The following is a 25,146-nucleotide window of genomic DNA, read 5'->3' as shown; positions in this document are numbered from 1 at the left end:
GCACCATAACGTTGGATGCCAACCGCTGATAAACCCCACAGAAGAAGAAGAGACGGGGCAACAACGGTTTTGACTAGGTGGTATACAATGACTGGAAGTGACTTTTTCGTAGCAGGTTAGGACAACTTATGCAGCAGGTTAGGATAATTAACAGAGCAGTTTAGGAGAATTAGGTTAAGGTTAGGTAGGGTTAACTAAAATGTTCCCCTAACCTGTTACGAAAAGTAACTTCCAGTCATAGCTGAACTCCATCTAGTCACAACTGCGACAACGGTATCTAGCTAGCTAGCTAGGACACCGGAAGACAGTGTAGACAGTGTCCTTCGCCCCTGCCTGTTGGGCACTGCTTTCCCACAGTTCTGTTAAAGATGGCGAGGGCAGATGTTCGGCAGGTGGGAATGAAAGACACTGGGCTTGTTCGACATTACAGCCGACAGTGCAGGTGACTGCCGACTGACTGATCTACAAAGAACCTTAAATCATAAATAACTTCTAATGATTATTTGTAGATCAGTCAGTCACAATTTACCCATGATACATCACAGTTTTGATCCTCTCGAACACGGCCATTGTTAGGACTCCGGTACACAGCAGGCGGGATAGGTAGCTAGCTAGCTAGGATTCCAGTACACAGCAGATGGGAGGTGGGGCACCGGTAGCTAGCTATGAAAATAATACTTTTATTTACATTTTGTCCACATGGTAATCACATAACAAAGTAGACTTTACCACAGCCAGTCATAACAATGGCTAAACCCTGCCTATTTCTACAACGTATCTTCTTAGAGTCTGATTTTAAATTTAACCATAACTGCACTGCTAACATTACGCCTAACCTTAAATTAAGTCCAAAAAGCAAATGCTTGTGTTAATGAATTTTTACCATATTGCCAATTTTGACTGTTTGGCTTTGATAACTAGTGCCACCCCTTAGACAATGAGAGGAAATCGAGAATATCAAAAGTATCACCAAGACAGTAACTTCAGAGATGAGCTGGGTTAGTTATAAAAAACCTTTGGTAACTCTGGTTTCACACATGCATGAAGATGGCGCATAATATACTGTAAAAAATAGAGATGGCATACTTGAGGGGGGCGTTCATGCAGGAACCAATGGTATGCTCGAAGGGGAGGCGTTCATGCAGGAACCAATGGAATGCTCGAGGGGGGAGTTCTTGTAGATTCAAGAACGTCCATATGCAGAAACAACCCGAATTGCGGGCCGCAATCACAAACTGTTCAGATTTACAGGAATTTACATTGTTGTTAAGTGATCATTTTCTCATGAATCACATCCACCACCTGCATTTACACTGTTTGTCCATACACAAGGGGCGCTATTGTTTCATGGAACAGTGTCGTTTTCCCCACCCTAACAACATCCGGGTTGTTACTCTACTTAGTTGTGTTTGCGATGGTAGCGTTTTTTTTAGTACTGATAGCAATTATTCATGACGAAATTTTCAATACTGTCATTTGATTGAATAAAGGGGAAAATAACGTCAAGGAAGAGGCTTCGTGGAAGGGAGAACGAAGTGGATATGCTTATTGTGCAGGTATGTCACACGGGTGAAACCCAAGCTGCTGTATCAGTTGACCGCATCACAGATCAGTAGAACAGATATAACAATGAGACAGATATTTCACCGGATGTATAAATGTGAAGCAACCGCTTAGCGTTATGGTAGTGAGGGGAAGCACAGTGGCAGGTAGTGGAAGAAGATGGAACAAGATGGATTTTGCCCGACATTCTGCTAATTACTAATCGATGAAACATTTGATCTCAATACATTTTTCTGTTCCCAAAACTAGAATTCGCTAGCTCGTGCATGGCTCTGCCCACCTTGCTTGTTCTGTCCACTATTACTAATTTGTTCCCATTTGAAACGACAGGCTGTGGTATGGCTTGGTTTAGTTATACAAATCTTTGCCTCAGTGGCTGATATGGCTAGCTACGCTGAATAGTTTCACATTTTTGATTTATTAGCTAGTTAGATGATTCCTGTATTTCAAGTTGTCTACCTATTATAACAAATACATAATGTCATTGTTACCCACATTACACAGTAGCTATCTAACTGTTATCCGCTAGCTCCGTCTACAGCGGGGCTGTTCAATTCCGGTCCTGGAGCCAGGGCCGAAACACTTCTGGTTTTTGTTTCTACCTTCCTTTTAGTTTATTGCACTCACCTGGTGTCCCAGGTCTGAACTAGTACATTATTAGAAGTAGAGTTTGAAAACCAGAAGTGTTTCCGCCCTCCAGGACCTTCATTGAACAGGGCTGTTCAAGGTCTACAGTTATCAAAAGTTAGCTACTGTAGCTAGATACTTGAGACAGTGTGTGCGTTGCCAGTTTCAATGACACCAATTAACCAGCTTGTCTTCTCTTCTGTCAGATGTTATTGAGACGCCCCAAGTCTAACCACAATGAGTAGCAACAGCCATCCTTTGCGTCCACTGGCCTCAGTGTCAGAGATTGACCACATCCATCTACTCTCCGAGCAGCTGGGTGCTTTGGTTCCAGGTGAAGAGTACAGTGATGTCACCTTCATTGTGGAGGAGAAACGCTTTCCGGCCCATAGGGTCATCTTGGCAGCACGCTGTCACTACTTCAGGTACACCTGTTTTGGGTGGTTGTAAAATATTTTGGGTATCTCAGATCTCAGCTTGTTCTGGCAATTCTCACATAGGGACTGGGAGGAAGGATTGTTTGACATGCTTTTTACATTTGTATTGCAAACCATTTTTTAGAAAATCATGATGAAAGTGGCCATTTTACGCCCTTTTTAGACCTATACATGCCTCCTGTAAGACCTTATGATCGGTGAACCATATATGATACAGACAACATCTTGATGTCAATCTACTCTTTATCGGGTGCTCTAACATATAGAGTATGTCTAGATTAGAGGTCGGCCGATTTATTAGGGCCGATTTCAAGTTTTCATAACAATCGGTAATCAGCATTTTTGGACGCCGATTACATTGCACTCCACGAGGAGACTGCGTGGCAGGCTGACCACCTGTTACGCGAGTGCAGCAAGGAACCAAGGTAAGTTGCTAGCTAGCATTAAACTTATCTTATAAAAAACAATCAATCTTAACATAACCACTAGTTAACTACACATGATTGATGATATTACTAGTTTAACTAGCTTGTCCTGCGTTGCAAGTAATCAATGCGGTGCCTGTTAATTTATCATCGAATCACAGCCTACTTCGCCAAACGGGTGACGATTTCACAAGCACATTCGCGAAAAAGCACTGTCGTTGCACCAATATACCTAACCATAAACATCAATGCCTTTCTTAAAATCAATACACAAGTATATATTTTTAAACCTGCATATTTAGTTAATTAAAAGAAATTCATGTTAGCAGGTAATATTATCTAGAGAAATTGTGGTACTTCTCTTGCGTTCTGTGCAAGCAGAGTCAGGGTATATTGTGGTGTCATATTTCTGCTTTACCAAATGAGGAGAGTTACAATCTACACACCAGTCAGAGTTATACTTAAACTACATCTTTAATAATAATAAGCTTTGCAATAGCCTTTTGACTTTCAATGATGCGCTATCTCTAATGAACCATTGAAAAGTGACTACAGAAAAGTAGAAAGATCTTTTATAGCCAAGAATACACCCTTCTCAACTTGCATGACAAATCACAGATCTTAGGAACAGTTCACAAAAGGTTAAGATTTGTATGAAAGATATCTATAAAACAGCAGACAGTTACTGCTGTGTCAACAGTTTTCATTGTAAAGACCAGTGTCTGGCCCCCTCACTCCAAAAGGGAACTGTCTCTCCCTGATACGGCATAGAACAGAGCCATTAGCTCATGTTCTCTGGAATGCTCTTTAGGTTTTATCACCCAAAGACATGGTAAATCTTCTCTGTCAGTGCTATCTCATAGAGGCCCATCCTCAGTGGAACACACACACAATACTCTATTCTGTTGAATAAAACAACCATTATAATGAAATACAAGCATTATAATATAATCTTACAAACATTATAACATAACCTTGCAATTTTCCACGACAATATGCAGCAGTTTGGGCCGCCTGGCTCGTTGCGAACTGTGTGAAGACCATTTCTTCCTAACAAAGACCGTAATTAATTTGCCAGAATTTTACATAATTATGACATAACATTGAAGGTTGTGCAATGTAACAGCAATATTTAGACTTATGGATGCCACCCGTTCAATAAAATACGGAACGGTTCCGTATTTCACTGAAAGAATAAACGTTTTGTTTACGGATTTGAACATATTAATGACCTAAGGCTCGTATTTCTGTGTGTTTATTATATTATAATTAAGTCTATGATTTGATATTTGATAGAGCAGTCTGACTGAGTGGTGGTAGGCAGCAGCAGGCTCGTAAGCATTCATTCAAATAGCACTTTCCTGCGTTTGCCAGCATTTCCTCGCAATGCTTGAAGCACAGCGCTGTTTATGACTTCAAGCCTATCAACTCCCGAGTTTAGGCTGGCAATACTGTAGTGCCTATAAGAACATCCAATAGTCAAAGGTATATGAAATACATGTGGTATAGAGAGAAATAGTCCTATAATAACTACAACCTAAAACTTCTTAACTGGGAATATTGAAGACTCGTGTTAAAAGGAACCACCAGCTTTCATATGTTCTCATGTTCTGAGCATGGAACTTAATCGTTAGCTTTTTTACATGGCACATATTGCACTTTTACTTTCTTCTCCAACACTGTTTTTGCATTATTTAAACCAAATTGAACATGTTTCATTATTTATTTGAGACTAAATTGATTTTTATTTATGTATTATATTAAGTAAAAATAAGTGTTCATTCAGTATTGTTGTAATTGTCATTATTACAAATAAATAAAAATCGGCCGATTAATCAGTATCTGCTTTTTTTGGTCCTCCAATAATCGGTATCGGCGTTGGAAAATCATAATCTGTCGACTTCTAGTCTAGATTCTAAAATACAAATGTTGACACTAATTTATTCAACATTATAAATATCTCAACTACCATTTTTGAGTTAGCTTATTTTTAGACATTTTAGATAATCATATTTTTAATCTTGAATAAATTGTGAACATTTTTATTTCAGAATCTTAACATACTTCATATGAGCACACTAAAAGGAGTAGCTAGGACTAGGTAACAGTCTATGAGATGTGTAATCCTTTTCCCCAGAGCTCTGCTGTATGGCGGGATGAAGGAGTCCCAGCCGCAGGCGGAGGTGACCCTGGAGGAGACGCGAGCCGAGGCCTTCTCCATGCTCCTCAACTACCTTTACACGGGCCGGGCTAGCCTCAGCTCAGCCCGCGAGGAGGTGCTGCTGGACTTCCTGGGTCTGGCCCACCGCTATGGCCTTCAGCCACTAGAGGACTCCACCTCAGAGTTCCTGCGCACCATCCTGCATACGCACAATGTGTGTTTGGTGTTTGACGTGGCCAGCATGTACTGTCTGAGTGCACTCAGTGCAGCGTGCTGCGCCTACATGGACCGTCGCGCCCCAGAGGTCCTGGCCTCAGACGGCTTCCTCACATTGTCCAAGGTGAGTGAGAGTAGGCAGGGTCTTGTTCATTAGGCAACAAACATGGAAGAACATGGACCAAAACAGGAAGGGAACTACCTGGACTAATAAGAAATTTATGTTTTTATTGCTAAATGTTTTCAAACGATTTTCATTGTGTGCCCTAATGAACAAGACCCAGATCCAGTAAATATGACTGAATCCAATTTGATAGAAGTAGTATTAACTGAATATCTTTTTATCCTCTCTCTCTCTGTGCAGACTGCTCTGCTGACCGTATTACGGAGGGACTCATTTGCAGCGAGCGAGAAGGAGATCTTCCAGGCGCTGTGTCATTGGAGCCGGCAGAACGGCGAGGGAAGCGCCACGCAGGAAGTGATGGCAGCTGTGCGGCTGCCGCTCATGAGCCTGACGGAGATGCTAAATGTGGTGCGTCCCTCGGGACTGCTCAACCCAGACGACCTGCTGGACGCCATCAAGACCCGCTCAGAGAGTCGCGACATGGACCTCAACTACCGCGGCATGCTCAGTGAGTCTATGGCTTCCGGTGCTGTTCTAGTAGTCGGCAACTAATAGCTTAAATTGTCAATGGGAGTCTGTGTATTCTGTTTGCGTTTGAATTCTGTATGTGTCTCTTTGTATTCCGTGTGTGTGTGTGCGTGAGATATGTATTTAATATTATGTATTCAATGTGATGCCTTTGTGTCTTACAGTCCCAGAGGAGAACATTGCCACCATGAAGTACGGGGCCCAGGTGGTGAAGGGAGAGCTGAAGTCAGCGCTGCTGGACGGAGACACCCAGAACTACGACCTGGACCACGGCTTCTCCAGACACCCCATAGAGGAGGACGGCCGCGCTGGCCTTCAGATCAAACTGGGCCAGGCCTCTATCATCAACCACATCCGCATCCTGCTCTGGGACCGGGACAGCCGGTGAGTGAGACATCCAGCATGTTTTAAGGTATCAGTTTAAGCAAGGCACGATCGCTAATCTTGATCACATAATGAGTAATTATTTGGGATGCAAGGTGATATGCCAATCAGTGATTCTGCTAAGTCTAACTGCATTGTAGGCTATCAAACACGCATTCATTCCTCTCTGAAGGTTTTGCTCAACTGATGAGCAATGTTTTTATATACAGTACCAGTCAAGTTTGGACACACCTACTCATTCAAGGGTTTTTCTTTATTTTGGCTATTTTCTACATTGTAGAATAATCATCAAACCTATGAAATAACGCATATGGAATCATGTAGTAACCAAAAAAGTGTTAAACAAATCAAAATATATTTTATATTTGAGTTTCTTCGAAGTAGCCACCCTTTGCCTTGATGACAGCTTTGCACACTCTTGGCATTCTCTCAACCAGCTTCATGAGGTAGACACCTGGAATGCATTTCAATTAACACGTGTGCCTTAAGTTAATTTGTGGAATTTCTTTCCTCAATGTGTTTTCAATTGTGTACCATTTGGTAAAAAACCAAGTCCATATTATGGCAAGAACAGCTCAAATAAGCAAAGAGAAATGAGTCCATCATTACTTTAACCTGTCTAGGACTGCTCGCCAACAGCCAATGAAATTGCAGGGCACCAAATTCAATCAACAGAAATCTCATAATTCTATTTTCTTAAACATACAAGTATTAGACACCATTTTAAAGATACAATTCTCGTTAATCCAACAACAGTGTACGATTTCAAAAAAAGCTTTTCGGCGAAAGCAGAACATATCATTATGTTAGGTCAGCAACTAGTCACAGAAAGCATACAGCGATTTTTCAACCAAAGGAGTCACAAAAAGCAGAAATATTGATAAAATTAATCACTAACCTTTGATATTCTTCATCAGATGACACTCCCGGGACAACATGTTACACAATACATGTATGTTTTGTTCCATCAACCTCAGTTTACATTTGGCTTTGCCCCCAAAACATTCCATGAATTTGCACAGAGCCACATCAAATCACAGAAATACTCATAATAAACATTGATAAAAGATACAAGTGTTATTCACAGATTTAAAGATATACTTCTCCTTAATGCAACTGCTGTGTCAGATTTCTAAAAAACTTTACGGAAAAGGCAAACCATGCAATAATCTGAGTACGCTCAGACGACAAATCAAGCCAAAGAGATATCCGCCATGTTGGAGTCAACATAAGTCAGAAATAGCATTATAAATATTCACTTTGATGATCTTCATCAGAATGCACTCCCAGGAATCCCAGTTCCACAATAAATGTTTGATTTGTTCCATAAAGTCCATCATTTATGTCCAAATTCCTCCTTGTTCGCGCGTTCAGTACACAATCTACACTCACGCCGCGCGGGCAGGTCCAGGCAAAAGTTCAGACAAAGTCATATTACAGTCCATAGAAACATGTCAAACGAAGTATAGAATCAATCTTTAGGATGTTAACATAAATCTTCAATAATGTTCCAACCGGAGAATTCCTTTGTCTTCAGAAAAGCAACGTGAACGAGCGTCACGGGCTCCTGGCATTCTGCCAGAGCCCTGACTCATTGCCCTCTCATTCGGCCCCACTTCCCAGTAGAAGCATCAAACAAGGTTCTAAAGACTGACATCTAGTGGAAGCCTTAGGAAGTGCAACATGACCAATATCCCACTGTATCTTCAATAGGGAATGAGTTGAAAAACGACCTACCTCAGATTTCCCACTTCCTGGTTGGATTTTTTCTCAGGTTTTTGCCTGCCATATGAGTTCTGTTATACTCACAGACATTATTCAGAGTGTTTTCTATCCAAATCTACTAATAATATGCATATCCTAGCATCTGGGCCTGAGTAGCAGGCAGTTTACTCTGGGCACGCTTTCCATCCAAACGTGAAAATGCTTTACGGAAAAAGCACACCATGCAATAATCTGAGTACAGCGCTCAGAGACCAACACAACCCAAACAGATATCCGCCATGGTGTGTAGTCAACAGAAGCCAGAAATAGCATTATAAATATTCACTTACCTTTGATCTTCATCAGAATGCACTCCCAGGAATCCCAGTTCCACAATTAATGTTTGTTTTGTTCGATAACGTCCATCATTTGTCCAAATACCTCCTTTTTGTTAGCGCGTTTAGCCCAGTAATCACAATTCATGACGCGCGATCACTAGGTGCGGACGAAAAGTCAAAAAGTTCTGTTACAGTCCGCAGAAACATGTCAAACGATGTATAGAATCAATCTTTAGGATGTTTTTAACATAAATCTTCAATAATGTTCCAACCGGAGAATTCCGGTTAAAAAAAATTGATTTGTTTAACCCTTTTTTGGTTACTACATGATTCCATATGTGTTTTTTCATAGTTTTGATCTCTTCACTATTATTGTACAATGTAGAAAATTGTAAAAAATAAAGAAAAACCTTGAATGAGTAGGTGTGTCTGAACTTTTGACTGGTACTGTATACATTGCAGTAATGTTACTATCATGCTGATAATAGAGATACTCATCAGCTATGCTTTGGTAACTGGGTTTTGTATGATCCATATCTGTTTTTGTGTAGGTCTTACTCCTACTATATTGAAGTGTCCATGGATGAGCTGGATTGGGTGCGTGTTGTGGACCATTCCAAGTACCTGTGTCGCTCTTGGCAGAACCTCTTCTTTACACCACGTGTGGCCAGGTAAAACCTCACCCATTGCATCTCTGCCTGTGGTTTCCTATGGTTGGCACCAATTTTGACTTTTGGTTCTACAACAGTGGGTGTGATTTTTATTTGTTCCCTTGTGTCCCAGGTATGTGCGCATTGTGGGGACGCACAACACTGTCAACAAGGTCTTCCACCTGGTGGCTTTCGAGTGCATGTTCACACACCGCTCCTTCACTCTGGAAAAAGGTATTCTCGGTAAGGCAGGAATATCAATCGTTATACTAGTGTTACATTTGATTCTTAAGATGCCAGGTCGGATCAACATAAACATCTTACTACTCTCTCCAATCCTCTTCTTTATTCCCAATCCTCTCTCTTCTACTGCTTTTTTGCCTCTGCTTTTTTTTCATCCTTCATATATGCAGTCCCTAATGAGAATGTGGCTACCATCGCGGCCTGTTCCAGTGTCATCGAGGGGGTTAGTCGGAGCAGAAACGCTCTGCTCAACGGGGACACGCGCAACTATGACTGGGACTCGGGCTACACCTGTCACCAGCTGGGCTCTGGGGCCATTGTCATTCAACTGGCTCAACCCTACACTATTGGCTCCTTAAGGTAGGGGTGGGTGTGTGTGTTCACTCATGTTGAGTCTTGTAGGTTTTGTATCTGTCTGCACATTTGATACATTTTTTTATGCAAATGATTTAGTTATTTTCTATTTCTATCTGGACAGACTGCTACTGTGGGACTGTGATGAGCGATCCTACAGTTACTACATTGAGGTCTCCACCAATCAGCAGCAGTGGACAAAGGTGGTGGACCGCACCAAGGTGCCATGTCGGTAAGACTCCCAGTCTGTCTTCAAGTCTCCCTTTCCCATACTCTTTTCAGATTATCTTTGTATAATACTGTCCAACTGAGATCTTTTAAGTTTTGTTTTTCTTCAACAGATCATGGCAGACACTCAAATTCGACAAGCAGCCTGCCTCTTTTATTCGCATCGTGGGAACTAACAACACTGCAAATGAGGTGAGAGGATTGCGCATACACCGTATTTAAAAAATATTTTGTCTGTATTTTTGCATGTACAGGACTCCATACTGCAACCATTTAGTCACATTTTGCAACCCTTTGACTTGGCTGTGTAAGTAAAATGTTGTATTGGTCGCATCCAGAATATATCTGGAATATAGAAATAGATATGTACAGTGCCTTCGGAAAGTATTCAGACCCCTTGACTTTTTCAAATTTTGTTAGGTTAAAGCCTTATTCTAAAATTTATTAAATCGTTTTTTTCCCTCAATCTACACACAATACCCCATAATGACAAAGCGAGGGAGAAAAAAAGCTAATTCATTACAAATAAAAAAACTGAAAATAATTTTACATAAGAATTCAGACCCTTTTCTCAGTACTTTGTTGAAGCACCTTTGGCAGCGATTACAGCCTGGAATCTTCTTGGGTATGACGCTACAAGCTTGGCACACCCGTATATGGGGAGTTTCTCACAATTTTCTCTGCAGATACTCTCAAGCTCTGTCAGGTTGAATGGGGAGCGTTGCTGCACAGCTATTTTCAGGTCTCTCCAGAAATGTTCGATCTGGTCCGGGCTCTGGCTGGGACAATCAAGGACATTCAGAGACTTGTCCCGAAGGCACTCCTACATTGTCTTGGCTGTGTGCTTAGGGTCATTGTCTTGTTGGAAGGTGAACCTTTGCCCCAGTCTGAGGTCTTGAGTGCTCTGGAGCAGGTTTTCATCATGGATCTCTCTGTACTTTGCTCCGTTCACCTTTGCCTCGATCGTGACTAGTCTCCCAGTTCCTGCTGCTGAAAAACATCCCCACAGCATGATGCTGCCACCACCGTGCTTCACCATAGGGATGATGCCAGGTTTCCTTCAGACTTGGCATTCAGGCCAAAGAGAATGCTTGGCATTCAGGCCAAAGAGTTCAATCTTGGTTTCATCAGACCAGAGAATCTTGTTTCTCATAGTCTGAGAGTCTTTAGGTGCCTCTTGGCAAACTCCAAGCGGGCTGTCATGTGCCTTATACTGAGGAGTGACTTCCGTCTGGTCACTCTACCATAAAGGCCTGATTGGTGGAGTGCTGCGGAGATGGTTGTCCTTCTGGAAGGTTCTCCCATCTCCACAGAGGAACTCTAGAGCTCTGTCAGAGTGACCATCGGGTTCTTGGTCACCTCCCTGACCAAGGCCCTTTTCCTCCGATTGCTCGGTTTGGCCGAGCAGCCACTTTAGGAAGAGTTTCGACGGTTCCAAACTTTTTCCATTTAAGAATGATGGAGGCCACTTTGTTCTTGGGACCTTCAATGCTGCCAACATTTTTTGCTACCCTTCCCCAGATCTATGCCTCGACACAATCCTGTTTCGGAGCTCTACAGACAATTCCTTCAACCTCATGGCTTGGTTTTTGCTCTGACATGCACTGTCAACTGTTGGACCTTATATAGACAGGTGTGTGCCTTTCCAAATCACGTCCAATCAAGTTCTAGAAACATCTCATAGATGATCAATGAAAACAGGATGCACCTGAGCTCAATTTCAAGTCTCATAGCAAAGGGTCTGAATTCTTATGTAAATAAGGTATTTCTGGTTTTAATATTTCAATTTGGAAACATGTCTAAACCTGTTTTTGCTTCGTCATTATGGGGTATTGTATGTAGATTGAGTTATTTTTTATTTAAATCCATTTTAGAATAAGTCTGTAACGTAACAAAATGTGGAAAAAGTCAAGGAGTCTGAATACTTTCTGAAGCCACTGTATATGATGGTGTGTATGGACAGTATATGAATAGAAAATGTGTGTACAGCAGTAGTTATATAGGATGAGCCTTGACTAGAATACAGTTGGAGTCGGAAGTTTACATACACTTAGGTTGGAGTCATTAAAACTCGTTTTTCAACCACTCCACAAATTTCTTGTTAACAAACTATAGTTTTGGCAAGTCAGTTTGGACATCTACTTTGCATGACCCAAGTCATTTTTCCAACAATTGTTTACAGACAGATTATTTAACTTATAATTCACTGTGTCACAATTCCAGTGGCTCAGAAGTTTACATACACTAAGTTGACTGGGAAAATTCTAGAAAATCATGTCATGGCTTTAGAAGCTTCTGATAGGCTAATTGACAATATTTGAGTCAATTGGAGGTGTACCTGTGGATGTATTTCAAGGCCTACCTTCAAACTAAGTGCCTCTTTGCTTGACATCATGGGAAAATCTAAATAAATCAGCCAATACCTCAAAATAAAATTGTAGACCACAAGTCTGGTTCATCCTTGGGAGCAATTTCCAAACGCCTGAAGGTACCACGTTCATCTGTACAAACAGTAGTACGCAAGTATAAACACCATGGGACCACGCAGCCGTCATACCACTCAGAAAGGAGATGCGTTCTGTCTCCTAGAGATGAACGTACTTTGGTGCGAAAAGTGCAAAGCAATCCCAGAACAACAGCAAAGGACCTTGTGAACATGCTGGAAGAAACGGGTACAAAAGTATCTATATCCACAGTAAAATGAGTCCTATATCGACATAACCTGAAAGGCCGCTCAGCAAGGAAGAAGCCACTGCTCCAAAACCGCCATAAAAAAAGCCAGACTACGGTTTGCAACTGCACATGGGGACAAAGATCATACTTTTTGGAGAAATGTCCTCTGGTCTGATGAAACAAAAATAGAACTGTTTGGCCATAATGACCATTGTTATATTTGGAGGAAAAAGGGGGAGGCTTGCCAACCGAAGAACACCATCCCGACTGAAGCACGGGGGTGGCAGCATCATGTTGTGGGGGTGCTTTGCTGCAGGAGGGACTGATGCACTTCACAAAATAGATGGCATCGTGAGGAAGGAAAATTATGTGGATATATTGAAGCAACATCTCAAGACATCAGTCAGGAAGTTAATGCTTTGTCGCAAATGGGTCTTCCAAATGGACAATGACCCCAAGCATACATCCAAAGTTCCGATCAAAATGGCTTAAGGACAACAAAGTCAAGGTATTGGAGTGGCCATCACAAAGCCCTGAACTAAATCCTATATCCCTAACCCCAATCCGTTTCTTCCAAGATGGCGTAGCAGTGCAGACGTTGTTTGTCATTCTCCCGTGTACATGTCTTCTTTTTTGTATATATTTCAATATATTTTCAATCTCTTTTTCCATTTATTTTACATTAAATATACCTTCCGGCAACCCGCCTCACCCAATGTGATACGGATCTGCTATTTTTAGATCTTATAGCCTGAACCTCCATCAGATGCTAGCCATCAGCAGCTAACCAGCTAATTGGCTACTAGCTATTTAGTCATTTTCAACCACTGCTAGCGGCCTTTACCTTTAGCACAGACACCAGCCGCTTTTAGCCTGGATAATACTTGCCAGTCTGCACAGCTCGTTATCAACTCTCAGCATATCGGACTGTTTTTCTCCACGACAACACCGGATTCCGCCGTAAGCCCTGGACCATTTACTCCAGATCATCACAGCTAGCTAGCTGCCACCGAGTGGCCCAGCCCCGACGCCAGCCTTGAGCAAGGCCCATCTCCCGGCCTGCTCAGTGGACCCTTTGATCACTCGGCTACACAGCTGATGCCTCCCGGGCTCTTCACTAACACGACTAGAATCCTCTACACCACCGGATTCTTTCAGTAAGCTCTGGACCTTTGCGTCGGATCATCGCTGCTACCGAGTGGCTATAGTGGCTAACGCCATTGTTCCAAAGCTAGCACCAGTTAGCCGCGAGCCAGGTGCATCTCCCGGCTAGCAAACGAAATTATTCCAGATACAATACCTCTTTTGCCAACTGGCCTGGACCCTTTGTCAACACGGAGCCCTGCTGTTCCATCACGACTGATCTGCCGACATAATTCCATCCGCTGTGCCCTCAACCGGCCTTTGCCGGACGTCGGAGCAGACGCGTCTACTAGCCCCGGCCAGCTAACTTTTTTTGAATGCCGTGTCTCCCGCTTGCTAGCGTAGTAACGACTACCTAGCGGCTTCCCTGTTTCATCTATTGCTGTTCACTGGGCCCTATGATCACTTGGCTACATAGCTGATGCCTGCTGGACTGTTCATTAATCACGGTACTCCATTTTGTTTGTTTATCTGTCGGCCCCAGCCTCGAACTCAGGCCCTGTGTACAGTTAACTGACCCTCTCTCCCCATTCATCACCATTTTACCTGTTGTCTTACCCGTTGTCTTAGCTAGCTCTCCCAATCAGCACCTGTGATTGTTTTATACTTTGCTTTATGTCTCTCTCTAATGTCAATATGCCTTGTATACTGTTGTTTAGGATAGTTATCATTGTTTTAGTTCACTGCGGAGCCCCTAGTCCTACTCAGCATGCCTCAGATAGCTCTTTTGTCCCACCTCCCACACATGCGGTGACCTCACCCAGCATAACTAGTGCGTAGGTTTACCTCTACTGTACCCGCACCCTACCATGCCCCTGTCTGTACGTTATGCCCTGAATTTATCCTATCACGCCCAGAATTCTTCTCCTTTTATTCTCTGTCCCCAACACACTAGACGACCAGTTTTGATAGCCTTTAGCCGTACCCTCATCCTACTCCTCCTCTATTCCTCGGGTGATGTGGAGGTTAACCCAGGCCCTGCGTGTCCCCAGGCGCTCTCATTTGACTTCTGTAACCGCAAAAGCCTTGGTTTCATGCATGTTAACATCAGAAGCCTCCTCCAGAAGTTTGTTTTACTCACTGCTTTAGCACACTTCGCCAACCCTGATGTCCTTGCCGTGTCTGAATCCTAAATTAACATCTCTTGGGTAGGAGGCAGTATTTTCACCTCCGGATGAAAAGCGTGCTCAAAGTAAACTGCCTGTTACTCAGGCCCAGAATCTAGGATATACATATTATTAATGGTAGATTAATGGTTGATTTGGACGCTACCGTCCCACCTGCCCATAAGTTAAGAAGGCCACCAAAAATTCTGAAATTTCCGTCCCCAACTACAACATTTTTCGTCAAGATAGAACTGCCAAAGGGGGAGGAGTTAGCCTGCAAAGTTCTGTCATACTTTCCAGGTCTATGCCCAAACAGTTGGAGCTTCTAAATAAGTCTCTCACTCTTGCCGCCTGTTATAGACCTCCCAGCTCCCAGCTGTGCCCTGGACACCATATGTGAATTGATTGCCCCCCATCTATCTTCAGAGTTCGTTCTGTTAGGTGACCTAAACTAGGATATGCTTAACACCCCGGCAGGCCTCATCACTGTCTAAGCTAGATGCCCTCAAACTCACACAAATTATCAAGGAACCCACCAGGTACAACCCTAAATCTGTAAACATGGGCACCCTCATAGATATTATCCTGACCAACTTGCCCTCCAAATAAACCTCTGCTGTTTTCAATCAGGATCTCAGCGATCACTGCCTCATTGCCTGAATCCGTTATGGGTCCGCGGTCAAATGACCACTCCTCATCACTGTCAAACGCTCCCAAAAACACTTCTGCAAGCAGAAATTTCTAATCAACCTGGCCCGGGTATCCTGGAAGGATATTGACCTCATCCCGTCAGTAGAGGATGCCTGGTTGTTCTTTTAAAAGTAATTTCCTCACCATCTTAAATAAGCATGCCCCTTTCAAAAATGTAGAAATATGAACAGATATAGCCCTTGGTTCACTCCATTCCTGACTGCCCTCGACCAGCACAAAAACATCCTGTGGCAGACTGCTCTAGCATCGAATAGTCCCAGCGATATGCAACTTTTCAGGGAAGTCAGGAACCAATACACGCAGTCAGTTAGGAAAGCAAAGGCTAGCTTTTTGAAACAGAAATTTGCATCCTGTAGTTCTAACTCCAAAAAGTTTTGGGACATTGTAAAGTCCATGGAGAATAAGAGCACCTCCTCCCAGCTGCCCAGTGCACTGGGACTAGGAAACACTGTCAACACCGATAAATATACTATAATTGAGAATTTCAATAAGCATTTTTCTACGGCCGGCCATGCTTTCCACCTGGCTACCCCTACCTCGGCCAACAGCTCTGCACCCCCCGCAGCAACCTGCCCAAGCCCCCTTCCGCTTCTCCTTCACCCAAATCAAGATAGCTGATGTTCTGAAAGAGCTGCAAAACCTGGATCCCTACAAATCTGCTGGGATAGACAATCTGGACCCTTTCTCTCAAAAATTATCCGCTGCCATTGTTGCAACCGCCATTACTAGCCTGTTCAACCTCTTTCGTATCGTCTGAGATCCCTAAAGATTGGAAAGCTGCTGCGGTCATCCCCCTCTTCAAAGGGGGATGACACTCTAGACCCAAACTGTTACAGACCTATATCCATTCTGCCCTGCCTTTCTGTTAACAAACAGATCACTGACCATTTCGAATCCCACAGTACCTTCTCCGCTATGCAATCTGGTTTCAGAGCTGGTCAAGGGTGCACCTCAGCCATGCTCAAGGTCCTAAACGATATCATAACCGCCATAGATAAAAGACAATACTGTGCAGCCGTCTTCATCGACCTGGCCAAGGCTTTTGACTCTGTCAATCACCGCATTCTTATCGGCAGACTCATTGGCCTTGGTTTCTCAAATGACTGCCTCGCCTGGTTCACCAACTACTTCTCAGAAAGAGTTCAGTGTGTCAAATCGGAGGGCATGTTGTCCAGATCTCTGGCAGTCTCTATGGGGGTGCCACAGGGTTCAGTTCTCGGGCCGACTATTTTTTCGGTATATATCAATGATGTCGCTCTTGCTGCTGGTGATTCTCTGATCCACCTCTACGCAGATAACACCATTCTGTATACATCTGGCCCTCTTTTGGACACGGTGTTAACAAACCTCCAAACAAGCTTCAATGCCATACAACACTCCTTCCGTGGCCTCCAACTGCTCTTTAAATGCTAGTAAAACTAAATGCATGTCTTCAACCGATCGCTGCCCACACCCGCCCCTCTGACTAGCATCACTAATCTGGACGGTTCTGACTTAGAATATGTGGACAACTACAAAGTCCTAGGTGTCTGGTTAGACTAAACTCTCATTCCAGATTCACATTAAGCATCTCCAATCTAGAATCGGCTTCCTATTTCGCAACAAAGCCTCCTTCACTCATGCTGCTAAACATACCCTCATAAAACTGACTATCCTACCGATTCTTGACTTTGGCGATGTCATTTACAAAATAGCCTCCAACACTCTACTCAGCAAACTGGATGCAGTCTATCACAGTGCCATTCGTTTTGTCACTAAAGCCCCATGTACTACTCACCACTGCGACCTGTATGCTTTCGTTGGCTGGCCCTCGCTACATATTCGTTGCCAAACCCACTGGCTCCAGGTCATCTATAAGTCTTTGCTAGGTAAAGGCCCGCCTTATCTCAGCTCACTGAGATAAGAAATAAAAAAGACTATGTCCTTTGTGTCTTTTAGAAAAATAAATGACAATTTTATCATTCCTCCACCCAGAGGAGATAAAATGAACACAAAGAAAGAGCGTGAGAGAGGGGGGGTTGAGATGTTTTGGTGGTGGTGGTAATGCAACACCCACACGTACCAGTAGATATTTTTCACTGATCATCCCAAAAGCCAACACCTGCTTTGGCTGCCTTTCCTTCCAGTTATCTGCTGCCAATGACTGGAATAAATTGCAAAAATCGCTGAAGTTGGAGACATATCTCCCTCACTAACTTTAAGCAACCGCTATCTGAGCAGCTTACCGATCGCTGCAGCTGTACACAGCCCATTTGTAAATAGCCCACCCAACTACCTCATCCCCATATTATTATTATTTTTTGCTCTTTTGCACCACAGTATCTCTACTTGCACATCATCATCTGCACATCTATCACTCCAGTTTTAATGCTAAATTGTAATTATTTCGCCACTATGGCCTATTTATTGCCTTACAGCCCTAATCTTTCTACATTTGCACACACTGTATATTGATTTGTCTATTCCATGTGTAACTCTGTGTTGTTTTGTCGCTTTGCTTTAACTTGGCCAGGTCGCAGTTGTAAATGAGAACTTGTTCTCAACTGGCCTACCTGGTTAAATAAAGGTGAAACAAAATAAAAACTGCCTGCCATCCAGGACATCTACAGCTCCCGGTGTCACAGGAAGGCCAAGAAGATCATCAAGGACCTCAGCTACGGCCTGTTCACCCTACTAATATCTAGAAGGTAGAGACAGTACAGGTGCATCAAAGCTGGGACCGAGAGACTGAAAAACAGCTTCTATCGCCATCAGACTGTTAAAAAGCCACCACCAGCCAGCCTCCGCCCAGTACCCTGCCCTGAACTTAGTCACTGTTACTCGCCAACTACCACCTGTTACTCTACCCTGTACCAAAGAGACTGCTGCCCTATGTACATAGTCATTGAACACAGGTCATTGAAATTATATTTACATATGGTTTTACTCAATTCATATGTACAGTTGAAGTCGGAAGTTTACATACACCATAGCCAAATACATTTAAACTCAGTTTTTCACAATTCCTGACATTTAATCCTAGTAAAAATTCCCTGTCTTAGGTCAGTTAGGATCACCACTTTATTTTAAGAATGGGAAATGTCAGAATAATAGTTGAGAGAATGATTTATTTCAGCTTTTATTTCTTTCATCACATTCCCAGTGGGTCAGAAGTTTACATACACTCAATTAGTATTTGGTAGCAATGCTTTTAAATTGTTTAACTTGGGTCAAACGTTTCGGGTAGCCTTCCACAAGCTTCCCACAATAAGTTGGGTGAATTTTGGCCCATTCCTCCTGACAGAGCTGGTGTAACGGAGTCAGGTTTGTAGGCCTCTGTGCTCGCACACGTTTTTTTCCCAGTTCTGCCCACAAATTTTCACCATTTCTATTTAAAAAAATAAAATTAACCTTTATTAAACTAGGTAGGCCAGTTGAGAACAAGTTCTCATTTACATATGCGACCTGGCCAAGATAAAGCAGTGCGACACAAACAACAACAGAGTTACACATGGAATAAACAAACGTACAGTCAATAACAATAGAAAAAGTCTATGTAAAGTGTATCTAAATGGCGTGAGGAGGTAAGGCAATAAATAGGCCATAGTAGCAAAGTAATTACAATTTAGCAAGTTAACCCTTGAATGATAGATGTGAAAATGATGATGTGCAAGTAGAAATACTGGTGTGCAAATAAAAACAATATGGGGGTGAGGTAGGTAGATTGGATGGGCTGTGTACAGCTGCAGAGATCGGTAAGGTGGCCAAAGGAGGTGTTGGCTTTGGGGATGACCAGTGAGATATATAGATGACCTGGAGCCAGTGGGTCTGGCGACGAATATGTAGCGAGGGCCAGCTGACGAGAGCATACAGGTCGCGGTGGTGGGTGGTATATGGGGCTTTGGTGACAAAACGCATGGCACTGTGATAGACTGCAGTGGCTCTGAAGATAGATGGGGGGAAATCAATTCACATATGGTGTCCAGGGCACAGCTGGGGGCTGAGGGGGGTCTATAACAAGTGGCAATGTTGAGAGACTTATTTCTGGAAAGGTGGATTTTTAAAAGTATAAGCTCGAACTGTTTAGGCACAGACCTGGATAGTAAGCCAGGACTCTGCAGGCTATCTCTGCAGTATATTGCAACTCCGCCCCCTTTGGCAGTTCTATCTTGATGGAAAATGTTGGGGATGGAGATTTCAGAATTTTTGGTGGCCTTCCTAAGCCAGGATTCAGACAAGGCTAGGACATCAGGGTTGGCAGAGTGTGCTAAAGCAGTGAATAAAACAAACTTAGGGAGGAGGCTTCTGATGTTAACATGCATGAAACCAAGACATTTTTACAGTTACAGAAGTCAACAAGTGAGAGCGCCTGGGTAATAGGTGTAGAACTGAGGGCTACAGGGCCTGGGTTAACCTCTACATCAGAGTAACAGAGGAGGAGTAGGATGAGGGTACAGCTAAAGGCTATAAGAACTGGTCGTCTAGTGCGTTGGGAACAGAGAATAAAAGGAGCAGATTTCTGGGCGTGGTAGAATAGATTCAGGGCATAATGTACAGACAAGGGTATGGTAGGATGCAAGTACAGTGGAGGTAAACCTAGGCGTTGAGTGGTGATGAGAGAGGTTGTGTGTCTGGAGGCACCAGTTAAACCAGGTAAGGTCTCCGCATGCATGGGGGGGTTGGACAAAAGAGCTTTTCAGGCATGGACTGGGGGCTCTACAATGAACTAAAACAATAACTAACCGAAACAGCAGTAGACAAGGTATATTGACGTTGGAGATGGGCATAAAGCAATCACGGGTGTTAGTCGGGAGCGCTAAGACATCAACGGGTAAATGGCGATGAATGGGCAGAGAGGGTCGGATGGGTACACACCGGACCTGAGTTCGAGGCTGGGGCTGACGGATAAACAAAATGAGGTACAGTGTTAATGAACAGACCAGCAGGCATCAGCTGTGTAGCCGAGTGATCATAGGGTCCAATGAGCAGCAATAGGTGAGTCAGGGAGCTGTTCGGTAGTCGCTACTACGCTAGCCGAGCGGGAGACACTGCGTTCAGAAAGCTAGCGGGCTGGGGCTAGCAGATGGGTCTTCGGCGACATCGCAACAGAGAAGCCTGTTGAAACCACCTCGGACGATTACGTAACTAATATAAAAAGGTGCTTTATCTCATATCGACACCCAAAACAGTCCTCACATCCAATCTTCTCATATAAAGTCGCAAGCTTTGTTTTTCTCAGGCAACGATTCGGTTCAGACAGTACAGGGAGGACAGAGCAGGAGCGGACCAGAGCAGACCAGTCATGATGGATCGGCGGGGCGCCGTGTCGACAATAAAGGGTCCAGGCCAATTGGCAAAAGAGGTATTTGTAGACCAAGAATTAGCTTGTAAACTCTGTCGACTTGCCGTGAGATGGGCCTTGCTCGAGGCTAGGTCAGGGCTAACTGGTGCTTGCTTTGGGACAGAGGCGTTAGCCAACAGTAGCCACTCGGTTGCAGCTAGTTAGCTGCGATGATCCGGTGTAATGGTCCAGAGCTTGCAGCAGGAATCCGGTGATGTAGTGGAGAAAACCAGTCCGTTATGCTCTCGGTTGATATCGTGCTGTGCAGATTGGCAGGTAATTGTCCGAGCTAAAGCTGGCTAGTCACTAGCAGTGGCAAGCAATGACTAGTAGCTAGTTTGCTGGTTAGTTTCTGATTGAGGTTCCAGTTATAAGGTATAAAAAATAGCAGATCCGTACCACTGGGTGAGGCTGGTTGCAGGAAAGTATGTTTAGTAGATGGAAATTGAGATTAAAATATATATGAAAAAAAGGAAAACCAGACTAGTTAACACGGGACGGGACAAGACTAACACAAGTTTGACTGCTACGCATTTTGGATTAACAATGTGTTGTGTTAGGCTGACCTCACCACCCTCTGGAGAGCCCTGCAGTTGCGGACGGTGTAATTGCCATGCCAGTCGGTGATACAACCCAACAGAATGCTCTCAATGGTGCATCTGTAGAAGTTTGTGGTGGTCTTAGTGGCCAAACCAAATTTATTCAACCTCCTGAGGTTGAAGAGGTGCTGTTACGCCTTCTTCACCACACTGTATGTTGGACCATTTTAGGTTGTCAGTGATGTGCACTCGGAGGAACAAAGCTTTTCACCCTCTACTACTGCCACTTTGATGTGGATGGGGGTGTGCTCTCTCTGCTGTCTCCGGAAGTGAACGATCAGCTCTTTCATTTTGTTGATGTTGAGGGAGAGGTTATTTGCCTGGCACCAATCTGCCAGGGCCCTCACCTCTTCCCTGTAAGCTGTCTCGTCGTTGTTGGTAATCAGGCCTACCACTGTTGTCGTCTGCAAACTTGAAAATTGAGTTGGAGACATGCTTGGCCACGTTCTCATGGCTGAACAGGGAGTACAAGAGGGGGATGAGCACGCACCTTTGTGGGGCCCCCTTGTTGAGGATCAGCGTAGTGGAGGTGTTGTTGCCTACCTTCACCAACAGGGGTGAGCCAGTCAGGAAGTCCAGGACCCAGTTGCACAGGGTGGGGTTCAGACCTAGTGCCCTGAGCTTAGTGATGAGCTTGGAGGGTACTGTGGTATTGAAGACTGAGCTATCGTCGATGAACTGCATTCTTACATAGGTATTCTTCTTGTCCAAATGGGATAGGCAGTGTGGTGGTGATTGGTTCACCCATGGATCTGTTGGGGTGTGTGCAAATTGTAGTGGGTCTAGGATGTCTGGTAAGGTGGAGGTGATATGATCGTTAACTAGCCTCTCAAAGCACTTCATGATGACAGAAGTGAGTGCTACGGGGCGATAGTCATTTATTTCAGTTACCTTCACTTTCTTGAGTACAGGAGCAAGGGTGGACATCTTGAAGCATTTCAAAATCCAATTGTGGGGAAAACACAGCTGTCCTGTGTAATACTAATATCACCGATTTTAAAGGGACAGGTGGTTCTCAGCTTTCTGTTGGTATAATAAAAACATTCTCAACTCTCCATATTGAGCTTAATAGCAACTATTTTACAACCAAGATATTTGATATGGCTTTGAGATAGTGTGCGTGAAATGCGCATTGGCCATTGCGATTGCATAGGCCTCATTGGTAGGCTACGCCTGTAAAGTTTTGAAGGACATTGCATTTACTGTTAGATTAATACATGGCTACTAGCAGTGGGTATTATATTTAAGCAATAAGGCCTGAGGGCGTTTGGTGTATGGCCAATATACCACGGCTATTTGCTAATATTATAAACTGGTTACCAATGTAATTAGAGCAGTAAAAATAAATATTTTGTCATACCCGTGGTATACGGTCTGATATACGACGGCTTTCAGCCAATCAGCATTCAGGGCTCAAACCACCCAGTTTATAATTAGAGTTAGTGATCTAGCTAACTAGATCACCACTTACTCAGGTGGGAAATTAGCCCTAAATAAATGTGCCTATTATATTAGTGCACATAAAGATCTCTAAATATCTGGAGATCTCTGGAGTCCTATTTTAACAGTAAAATATAATGACAATAGTCTAATTGTCAACCCAATATTCATGACTATCACTGGATTTGGTTGTGCATATTTTTAATCACAAACAGTTAGAGGAAATAAAATATTTCTGAATACCATCTCACTTCTTAATAAAGCACTTTAATTCTTTGTTAATTACATATGTTTTTCTATTGCGTGACGGTGCAGGGGAACACATGATGCAACCAAATCATGGGCTGGTGCCACCATCTGAAAAACTTAGTGGCACCAGGGGGAAATGTTGTATATTCGTTCCTCATTCCCTGTTTCTCTCTTTCAGGTGTTCCATTGTGTCCACTTTGAGTGTCCGACCCAGTTGGACACGGAGGTGAAAGACGGCAGTCTTGGGCAGGCATCACCATTTGAGTCCAGTTCCACATCCCAGAACCCTAGACCCATGCAGCCATCCCGCACCCACAGCCTTCTCCCCTCCCAGCCCTCCTCATCCTCATCCTCCACTTCCTCACAACCCCACCTCTGAGAGAAAAGGAAAACCCCCAAGAAAACAATTTTGCACAACCTTTATCTATCACACAAGATGCACTGCTAAAATGCTACTCAGCATACAATCCATTTTGATAACAAAAATAAGCCTCTAACGCATTAACAGAATCTTACATCAATTTCAGGTTTTTAGGGTGCTCATACAGTCCTCCCTGTCTGAAATGATAGACAATGGTGGAAAAAAGGCTATGGAGTAAATTGGTCCATACATTTCCTGTGAAGGTATTAGCCCACATTTGCTGCCGGTTTAAGGGTACTCAGTTGGCACGCTTCAAAGCCTAGTCGGGCCAGGTGCTATCCAGCCAGTGGAGGTGCAATCAGTACTGCTCATCCAAAGATTAACCAATGCAATACCGCTATCAAGGATTTTCTACTCATGTTGAAAATGAAAAATCATAGGTGAACATGGTCATATTCACCTATGCTGAAGGTTTATATCTGGAAAATGAATTTGATTCACCCCCCCACGTGAACATTTGGACTTAAAGACTAATATTGCGGTCTTGGCTGAGCAGCACTTCAATGTTTGTTGAATTCATCAGCACTTTGTGGAAATCGGAGGCTGGGAGAATCTATGAACAGCTGATATTTGGCACTTTATTGTTCCCCATATTTACTGTAAGAAAGATGTTACCTAGGTCTACTAAGCACTGGGGAAATGTGCAGTGCTGGTAATAGCTATTTCTGTCTATGGATTTGTTTTGTCATTTTATTGTTGTCCTCACCTTTTTGAGGACAACTTTAATTGCTGCTTGTGCTTACTGCTAAATGTAGATATGATATGTATATTGTCAATGATTTTGTTTGTGTGGTTTGATTTGTTAAGTTTTGTGTTGGCTCTACTGTTTATTTCTCAGTGCTGTGCTTCCTATTATCCCTCACCTCTTCCCTCTTTGTTTTTTGGCTCTTAATATTGCTCTCTACTTTTTCATATTTCCTTTGATCTCCTTTGTTATTTTACAAGCTTTCAAGTAGATTTGAGCAATCCTTTAGATACTTTCACATTGCTGCTATTGCATGAGGGCTGAACATTGACTTAAAGTAAATTAGGTAGAAAGCAGATTACCCTTCTCATATCTATATATTTTCCATTCTCTTTCCTGAATAGTTTTGATTGCAATTTGTTTCTTGTATCATCTTAGTACAATATCATTACTGTACTATACTTTTATCATTTTTTCTATATCACTGCCATTAACATACGTTGGGATTTATTTTCAGAAGAGGTCTCTTTTGTAGACGTTTATAGAGATTCAGCAGAAAAGTCTCTCAACCTCTTAGTGTTAAAAAAATATTGATTGATTTGTAAAGTCAAGTAGGTTTTGCATTAGTGAGTGCCAAAGGCTTCTTCAGACTGGTGATCTCTGCTTATGGCAAATGTTAGTGGGCCAATAAATGTACATTTTATTGCAGGCAGTGGCTGCAGGAAACGGCATTAAATGTTGTCTGACTCATTTTGCAGTACTTATTGTTAGCACCCTCATCAAACTTGAAAGACCAAATGTTTTTTTTACATTGCTG

General features: G+C 43.1%; 1 protein-coding gene across 5 annotated transcripts; it reads left to right on the top strand.

The window, feature by feature from the left end:
• The first annotated feature begins 1,389 nt into the window (after positions 1-1,389).
• LOC120024293 (BTB/POZ domain-containing protein 9-like) lies at positions 1,390-25,060 on the top strand. Of its 5 annotated transcripts, none has more exons than XM_038968500.1 (11): positions 1,390-1,556; positions 2,397-2,615; positions 5,190-5,553; positions 5,794-6,061; positions 6,246-6,465; positions 9,059-9,178; positions 9,291-9,400; positions 9,571-9,760; positions 9,879-9,986; positions 10,096-10,174; positions 23,402-25,060. In XM_038968500.1, the coding sequence occupies exons 2-11, from the start codon at positions 2,428-2,430 to the stop codon at positions 23,600-23,602; spliced, it is 1,848 nt and encodes a 615-aa protein (XP_038824428.1). In that variant the 5' UTR covers positions 1,390-1,556; positions 2,397-2,427; the 3' UTR covers positions 23,603-25,060. The 5 variants fall into 5 exon arrangements, with proteins under 5 accessions (XP_038824428.1, XP_038824427.1, XP_038824424.1 ...); XM_038968499.1 differs by lacking the exon at positions 23,402-25,060 and adding an exon at positions 20,834-21,271 and having other exon boundaries at positions 9,291-9,391; XM_038968496.1 differs by lacking the exon at positions 23,402-25,060 and adding an exon at positions 20,834-21,269.
• Positions 25,061-25,146: the final 86 nt, after the last annotated feature.

Source organism: Salvelinus namaycush, chromosome 29 (assembly GCF_016432855.1).
Source record: "Salvelinus namaycush isolate Seneca chromosome 29, SaNama_1.0, whole genome shotgun sequence".
Taxonomy (NCBI): domain Eukaryota; kingdom Metazoa; phylum Chordata; class Actinopteri; order Salmoniformes; family Salmonidae; genus Salvelinus; species Salvelinus namaycush.
Note: the sequence above shows the minus strand (reverse complement) of the source record. Positions and strands in the feature narration are given on the sequence as shown.